Genomic DNA, 8942 nt, shown 5'->3' on the forward strand with positions numbered 1-8942 from the left:
GGGACACGCGGAGGTACACCTCCTCTACATTGGCACAGGTGAGGGCACTCTGTGCATGCCCAGAGACTCTCTTTTCTCATTTAGTCCTGTGTTCCAGGTTCTTCAACCTAACTAAGCTCTCCAGGGGGGCACTTCACTGCTCGACCCCCCCCCACTTTCTCTGGGGTGCTTCTTCTAACTCCCCTCCCCCAAGCTCAAAGGGCTGCCTGTGGGCCCCTTGCGCCCCGGAGCTCGTGTGAAGGATTCCTGTGCGCCCCGCTGAACGGATCTGTCGGCTCTCCCCGCAGGATGCCTCCCGAGACGGCCTCTTCTCCAGCCTCGCAGGGGACCGGCCCCTCCGACGACGACGCCTCCTCCTGCTGCCCCTCGCTGGCCGCCTGCAGCCTGCCCTCGCCTCCCGGCCCCCGCAGGCTGCAGCTGGAGCCCCGCGCGGCGGCTGCGGGCGGCGGCGCCAAGAAGGCGGGGCGAGGCCGTCGGGGCCGTTGCAGGGGCCCGGGCCAGAGCGAGGGTGCCAGCAAGGCGAAGCGGAGCCGGCGCATGAAGGCGAACGACCGGGAGCGCAACCGCATGCACCACCTGAACTCGGCGCTGGACGCGCTGCGCGGGGTGCTGCCCACCTTCCCCGACGACGCCAAGCTGACCAAGATCGAGACGCTGCGCTTCGCCCACAACTACATCTGGGCGCTCACGCAGACCCTCCGCCTGGCCGACCAGCGCCTCTTCCAGGGAGCCTGCCCGCCGCGCAGCCCCGGCCCCGGCAGCCCCAGCCCCGACTCCGCAGCCGCCGCCGCCGCCGCCTGCTGCTGCTGCTGGCCCGGCCCCGCCTGGGACGCCGCGCTCTGCTCGCCGCTCTCGCAGGAGGGCAGCCTCAGCCCCGAGCCCCTCGACCCTCCCGGGCTCCGGCGCCCCTTCCCGGACTTCGTCTGAGCGCGGACCACCCCTGGGGCTGATCCCCGGACGGAAGGAAGGAGGAGGCCCCCTTTCTCCGCGGACTTGCCCAGCCTTGGCCTTAAGGAGGGGAGGGTGGGTGCCTCCCCCACCCCGCGATGCACTTTCCCCGACGCCCTTCCCTTTGCAGAGGCAGGATCCTGCGCGTGGCGCACCGTCTTGCCAGACCCAGTGCGGGAAGTGGCTGCAGAAGCCCACCCCGGAGAGGCTCTCCGCGACCTCCGACTCACCTTTCCACCTAGCACTTCAAGGGCGACCACGAATTTCCGAGGAAAGGCAAATCTGGCCTGCCCCTTCCCCAGCACAGCAGGTGCATTGTGGAGTCTGCTTGGCTGAGCGTCCTGGGAAGGACAGGGCCTGTGTTTCACCAGGGACCCAGCCCAGCACCTCTGCCTCATGCCAGCTGAGGATGCTTATGCCCCAGAGTCCCACTGCTTGGTGACCTCCACCTGTTTGGTGTGCCTGTGTAATAACTGTGCTGTGTACAGTACTGAGTCTAGGACAGTGTTTCTCAGGGTTTGTCCTCCGCTGTACCGCTTCACATGGTCCACCTACTCGGAGTACCACCAGAAGTAACGGGATGACATCCTTGCCAGTTACATGTGGGTTGGGAGGCCAGATGCGATGCAACAAACACCAGTAAAAAAGGCTCAGGGTGGATGGAAGGGCTGTGAAAAGTATACTTTGGAACTCTGCCTGCTGAACTAAGCCTCCTACCGCTGTTTGTTGCAGTGTGTGCTGGTCTCACTGCTGGGCAGCAGGTATCCAGGAGTCCTGTAAGTACCACCAGACATCACCTCAAGTAAAACCAGTGGTACCTGTACCACTGGTTGCGAAACACTGGTCTAGGACAAAGAGCCCACTAAAACCAGGTCTGGCCCAAGTCCTCCTAATGCCTGAGGCAATGGACCACAAAGTGGCCAAATGACCCTGTGATGTGTCAGTTTCGGTGCTTTAAGCTCACCATTCTGCTCTCCTCCATGTGTCCATGTCTGCTTCCTCTCTGTCCCCTTTTCCAGCCCAGGGGGTGGGAGGAGCAAGAAACTTTGGAGGTGAGTTAGCAGATAGGGATGGGCCTACCTCTACCAATCTGTTGCTGAGATGACTGCCTCAGTGGTCTCATGAATGGACCAGCCCTGTCTAAGACATAAGTGTGCAATCCAGCATGTACTCAGTTCTTCTTCCAATGAAATCAATGAAACTATGGGCTTAACTTGACTGGATGGCTCTTTGATGGCTTTTTGTTATCTCTTGGAAAACCCCCAAGCTGTGTCTATAGCATCCATGGAGATACTGAAGTCACTGACTGGAACCTAGGTAATGATTAGCAGTTTAACTTCAGGCTCCTTGCAGGTTAGGACCACATACTGCTGATTATGCTTCGGCTCTGGTGTGATGCATCTGGCTTATGGACCACCTGAGATTCTGCAGTCACTGCTACTGTTTTAAAACCTCATTCCTTAGCATGTTTTGAGAAGGGGATGGATCTGCCCTTTGAAACTGATCTCACACTACCCAGGGAGTAAGTCGTATTCAAGAGCACTTAATATAGATTAGTTATCTCCCCACAATCCTTTTAACTCCCCTGTGCTTGAGAGTGGAGAATTCCCCCCCAGCCCCTTTTCAGTGTATGCCATGGATGAAGTGGAGATACTGATTTGTGTTTGTCATTGAGAATACACCCACAGATCAAATGAGCACAGAACTAGAACATGAAGCCATTAATCGAGCACTGTATAAGAGTGTGATCTTGTGTGTATGGTATAATTGTAGTTGGCAAAGGGAGATGTAATGTGTCAACTAATCTTCCTTAAATGAGAGTGCCTGAGATTATGGAGGGAGCAGTAGCATAATGGGAGAAGAGGTGCTTTGAATGCAGAACATCCCAGGTTCAATCCCTAGCTCCGCCACTAAAAGGAATCTCAGACTGCAAATGGAGTCAGCCCATGTATGAGGCCAGCTGAGTCAGTTGCCTCAGGTAGCAGAGTGGCAGGGGGCATCCATCTCCACTGTTTCTCTCACCCCAGATTGGAAGAGGAGATGGAGTGGAAGAGGAAGTGGGGAGAGTGGCAGGTTGGAATGTTTCTGATGGTCTAGCCTGCTGCTCTGTCTCCCTCTTCCTTTTCCAGTCTAGGAAGGAGCAGCAGTGGGCACATCACCAGGCAAAGGGAGGTATCCTGTGACCTCAGGTGCCAGGAGGTCTTGGGCTAGAGCTGGCTATAGGTTTGGAAAAAACCCTTGTTTGCGGCCTTGGAAAGCCACTGTCAATCAGAGGAGGCAGGCCTGCCCTAGACAGACCATAAGATCCTCTCTGTATAAGGCAGCTTCCTATCATTGTACAGTTCTCTGAGAAGGAGGAACGCCAAACTTAGGTGAAAGTTAAATTACATTGAAACAGATTCTGGAATGAACTATTTTAGAAAGAAGCAAGTAAGAAGGAGAGATGCTTTGAACTTCAACCCATCTGGACTTCCTTTTCTAAGAGAGCATGTGTGTTTGTGTGTGTGTGTGTGGGGGGGAGTGTATGGGGTGTGTCCACATAATCAGAAATGCTCACACCTTTTGGTAAATTTCTGACTAAGCCCACATTTCCCTGTAAAATGGCAGCACATCTATAAGAACATTCAATTCCTCTTTTTTGTACTTTGAGATGGTAATTTATAATAATTTGTCACTATTTCATATTTATTGATTATATCTAAGAACAAATATATAAATATATCTATATATAAATGTTTAGTATCTAAGATTATTTTGAGTGTGATTTGGGGTTGGGTTGCGAAGACTGAAAATGAATTACAGTGTTGGAATCACATTGTGTTTTTTTTTAAAATGAACTTGTCTCCTTTTAAGCCTGATAAATGCAGTACTAAGAACTTCCCAAATACACTCATGAACAAGGGAACATCACCCTTTGCCATATTACTTCCTAGTTAAAATTCTGCTATTTTTTTCTACATGTGGTGCTCCCACTACTTATAAAGGCCCACTTTGAAAACCCCATTCTCTTGCTGCTGGTTTGTTACTTTTATTTGAGGTTTTGTTCCTCAGCGATTTTTACAAGGCAGTAGCGTTCACTGAACCCACCCAGGATTACTTCTGGGCTGGATGTGTACTTTAAGAGAGTTGTTCTGAGCCAGGTTTCAGGGTGCCCTCACTGAGCTGCCTATATGGGCCCTTTTGCTGTTCTCTTTCAGAACAGCCTGTCAGCTGTATCATGGCCCCATTTCAGGCCTTAGATCAGCTGCTGAGGTGGGGCATTTTGACAGTGCTGTTGGATCATCCCAGCCCAATGCTTCTCCCAGGGGAGAGCTTTGCCTGACTCAGCTGACAGGGCAAAAAAGAAAAAAAAAACTTACTGGAGAGAAGGAGGGGTAGCAGCAGGTACCAGGCAGGCAGAGCTGCCTCCCTCGGCTCACTCCTCCAGTTGGAGGACTTGGGCTTACATTGCAAATGAACTTGGTGCAGGGCAGCCTCTCCCCCTGCCCCTAAAATCCAGGTGCAACCACAGAGCCTTCTGGTGTGGGTGATGAGTTGAGTGTGAGAGTGAAGTCACAAGGCTGCAGGGCAGATGTGCTGGGTAGTTTTACAATGCAAACAACCCAGCATGCCTGCCCTGCAGCCTCTGTGTCTTTGTGCTGAGTGCTGTGCACTGACTGAGTTGTGCTGGTCATGCAGCAGCTTTCACATTGCCCATCCCAGAAGGCTCTGCGCCTGTGCTGCCTGGAGTTCAGGGAAGCAGCTGCCAGGCACCACTCAGCATTATAGTTTGGGCATGAAGTGAGAAGAATTAGAGGCTGTTGCACTGCAGGCTCACCAAATTGCTTATTTGCATTTTTGCAAGCCCACTGACCCTGGTGAGCATGTTTGGTGGCCCTTGCTGAGCTCTGCTGTGTTTCTCTTCTACATTACAAGGCAAGCACAACTTCAGTGAGTGAGAGGGAGGCAACTCTACCTAGTAGTGCCTATCTGGCTGCTTTGATTAGATTGGGAGCAAAAAACAGAGTCTGCAGGGCAGGCACGCTGGATTAAAACTGTCCTGAGAGGATATGGTTCTTTGGCTGTTCCTTTTAAAATATCAGTCATAGTTTGGAGCTCCAGTTTATAATCCAAGAATACTTGCAAGCAAAATTAAAATCTCATGTACGTTAATCTTGATGATCTCAGTCCTCGGCCATCAAGAAGGACCAGTATGAGTTGACCGAACAGTGAGTTTGCAGAATCTGGTTTATTAGTAACTTAGAAGTGCTGCACAGATTTTAAATAGCAGATCAGAAAATTCCCTTCACCTCTTAGTGTATTGTTTGTGTAGTTTGGGAGGGGGGGGGGAAGAGAATGTGTGTGTGTGTAGCTTCCAATCACCTCACTGCAGTGGGGGGGGGAGGAGCCGTTCCCCATTAGTTCATTCAAAGAATGTGGCCAGATATAGGCCAGTTAGGAGAAAGGATGGCTTGAGTGGCACATCCAAGATACAAAAAGCCTAAAGGTGACACATGCCATTAAAAAGGTTGGCCACAACTGACTTAACAGTTATCAGAATGCCAAAAAGAGATTGTTTCAAAACAGTGATATATCTCCTTGCACATGTCAGTGAAGAGCACTGTGGTCTGAATCTCATAGATTCAGGGCGCAATCCTAACCCACTTTCCAGCACTCACTTAAGGGCAATGCAGCTCTGAGGTAAGGGAACAAACATTCCCTTGCTTTGAGGAGGCCTCCGTGAGTGACACCCAACTGCAGGATGCAGCACACATCCCATTGGCACTGCTATGCCAGTGCTGGAAAGTTGGTTAGGATTTGGGCCTCAGAAGTCTGCATAATTGGAAGCCTCCACCTGCTCTCATTGTTGCCAAGTGGTTTCCCTACTGGATACATTCCCATTTCTTTAAAATCAATGGCAATTTTACACTGACTTAACTGGGAGTTGGACTGCACTCAGTGAATCTCACTACAGTGTGGTTTTGAATGACATCTTAGGCACCTTTCCAGGGCTATATTTCTGATCATATACACTAAATGCACATTCTCTGCTGAATCAAAGAGATGAACTCACTTGTTTGTTGATACCTCTCATCTCACAAGCAAACTCAGCCTGTCCTCTGGAACAGGTTCCCACCTGATTTCAAAGGTGATATATGGCACTAATCAAAACCTGGCTGAAGGTTAATAGCAAACACAGAGATGAAGGACGGCGTTGTTTAATTCCAAGGGATTTGATTGAATAGCCTAAGATTAATGCCTTATTGGTGGTGTTTTGCAGAGCTCAGAGGTTTGTAGGGTAAAGTGTGCACCTGGAACCTGCAGACCGAGTGGGTTTTGTTTACAGGGGAAAGTCCCAGCAGCATAGAGGGCTGAGCATTTCAGAATGTCTTTGGGGTTGAAGTTTTCCCCCCACGTAGACCTAGCAGCGAAAGAGTCAAAGTTATACAAAATTGTCCTTTGGGCATTTTTGTTGTCTCTGAAAGTTATGGGGTAGGACACTCAGGAACATGCAAGGCACATGTGGGAGTATGAATGCTGGGACATGGGGAGTGATGTGATCAGAGTGTTCTTCTGCTGGAAGACAAGCAGAATCTGGGGATTTGCACGCCACTTGCTGGGGACTGTAAGGGCTGGGCCACTGGGAATGATCCACTGTTGCCTGAAGAACAGCAACAGCTACAGACCACTCCCTCCTGAGAGCATCTCTCTTTCTCTCTCTCTCTCTCTCTCAGACCCTGAGCGGAAACTCTACAAGCAAAGTTGGAGAAAGTAGTTTCTTTTCTATTCCTCAAGTCAAGCATGCAAGAGCATTGGGTTTGGGAGATGAAAGGAGGTGGGGAGCACCCCTGTTACAGCAATTCTTACAAAGCCATCACTATATAAGAAGAGCCGTGCAGGATCAGGCCAAGGACCTATCTAGTCCAGCTTCCTGCATCTCACAGTGGTCAATCAGAAGTGTCTGGGAGTACACAAGGCAACAAGATACCTGTATCTTGTTGCCATTCCCTTGAATCTGGCATTCAGAGATAAACTAACTCTAGCCCACATATCCTCACACACAGCAGTGGGGGGGACACATTTAACTATCTCTACCAAACAGAGGGTGACCACTGAAATTAATGGGCAAATGCTTTAAGACAAACAAGAAGAGAGACATCATTTAATGAATGGAATGTATGGCCACAGGATGATGCAATGGCTATCCATTGAGTGGCCCAATCCTATAAAGCAGGGGTGTCCAAAGTTTTTGGCAGGAGGGCCACATTATCTCTCTGACACTGTGTCGGGGGCTGGGGGAAAAAGAATTAATTTGCATTTAAAATTTGAATAAATTTTCATAAGTTTACATAAATGAATATATTAAAGATGAACTTGTATGAATGAATGAAGGTCTTGCAATAGCTCAAGGCCTATAAAAGGCCTTGCACAAAGCAAGGCTGGCCATTCCTTTGCTGCCGTTACTGCATCACAGATGTGAAACAACAAGCAGTGGAGGGAGCCCTCATCCCACAGCTCACTCAAGAGGTCAAACAGTCGCCCTCACACTGAGAACAGTTGTGTTGGGCCAGTGTGGGCTCCAACAAATCTCTGGTGGGCCAGAGGCTAATTGGAGACTGGGGGCTCCCTGAGGGCCGCAATGAGAGGCCTCAAGTGGCCCCAGGGCCGCAGTTTGGGCACCCCTGCTATAAAGGGTCTACAGCAGCAGATCTCCAATCCATTGCCATTAAATCCTCTTATGGTGACATAAATGTCATGCTGCTATTGTGTGCATTGGGGCTACTGGTACAAATGAGGCTCTGTACCCCTGCCAGAGATGAATGCAGCCAGTGTTGGAGCAGGTAGAGTACCAGCGGGGAGGGGGTTATCTTGGAGGCATGAGCACATGCCAGATTCTATCCCTGTTTTCCCAGCCAAGCACACACCCTGCCTCTCCTTGGCCCTACACCATCAGAATAGCTGGTGTAGCTCTGTGAATGTCTGGTTTCCTCCCCCCACCACAGCACACAATGTGTACTCCATCAGCGTGGCAGCATAGGATAAATTGGTGGAGGATTGGGCCATAAATGGTTTCCGAAATGGGTGCTAATGATGATAGCCAGAAATACACCTTTCAGGGCAGTAGATGTCTGACTACCCAGATGTGATGGGATGAATGAGGATGGATGTTGCTACTGTGCTTATGAACTTCTCAATGGTAGCCATTTCTGGAATATGGGAATAGATTGGGTCATTACTCAGACTCTGCACAACAATCTTTATGTACAGAGCAACCTCTAACATCCATGTTATTTTTTTGCCAACTTCTGTTCACCCTAAGCACCCAAAATGTATTTGTTTGTTTGTCTGCCTTTACCTAGGCTAAAAGACTGGCGCTCAAGGTGGTTGACAAGATGGTTAAAAATATAATAAAATATAATGAATATAATAAAACATACATAAAAACAATGCTTTAAAATGACATATATTGTAACAGAATGTAGCTTACAACCCAATTGTGAGCTTCCTGGTGTGTAAAATGGCTGCTGCGGCATCCTGAGTATGCTGGGCAGCTGCCAGCAGCTTCTTGGGGGGGGGGGGGACATTTGAAGCTCTGGATCCTGGGGAGCTAGCTTCTCTGGTCCCTCCTCTCCTGCCCTGCTCTCTCCCTCGACCACACCTTCTCCCTCCCTTCCCCACCTCCCCCCAACCCAGAATGCCTCCTCCCACCCTTTCACTAACCTCTCTGCTGCCTGGCACTTGCCAGGAGCTCCAGGCAGCAATCACCCATCCTCCACCAGGTGCTGGCTTAGTGTGGGCTCATGCTGAGCCAGCTCCTGCACTGGCCAGATGGTAAGTATCGCAGGCGTGCCTTATGGCACACTTGCGACACTGCGCACCAGTGTTGAGCTGGCAAGCATTGTTCAGGATCGGGCCCTTAGCCTTGTTACAAATACAGTCTGTTTACCCTGACATGCTGGCAATTTTATTCTACTTTCAGATGTATAGGTAGTGCAAAAGATAAACTGGAGTAG

At 50.2% G+C, this 8942-nt stretch overlaps 1 protein-coding gene across 1 annotated transcript; it reads left to right on the forward strand.

Annotated features, from left to right (window-relative positions):
• The first annotated feature begins 288 nt into the window (after positions 1–288).
• On the forward strand, positions 289–927 carry NEUROG3 (neurogenin 3). The gene has a single exon (XM_066621400.1). It carries the CDS (start codon positions 289–291, stop codon positions 925–927), a length of 639 nt encoding a protein of 212 aa, XP_066477497.1.
• Positions 928–8942: the final 8015 nt, after the last annotated feature.

Source organism: Tiliqua scincoides, chromosome 3 (assembly GCF_035046505.1).
Source record: "Tiliqua scincoides isolate rTilSci1 chromosome 3, rTilSci1.hap2, whole genome shotgun sequence".
Classification (NCBI taxonomy): domain Eukaryota; kingdom Metazoa; phylum Chordata; class Lepidosauria; order Squamata; family Scincidae; genus Tiliqua; species Tiliqua scincoides.

Bases quoted from the DNA above. Each gene is read 5' to 3' on its own strand.
- NEUROG3 (XM_066621400.1), top strand. From the start codon at position 289: ATGCCTCCCGAGACGGCCTCTTCTCCAGCCTCGCAGGGGACCGGCCCC.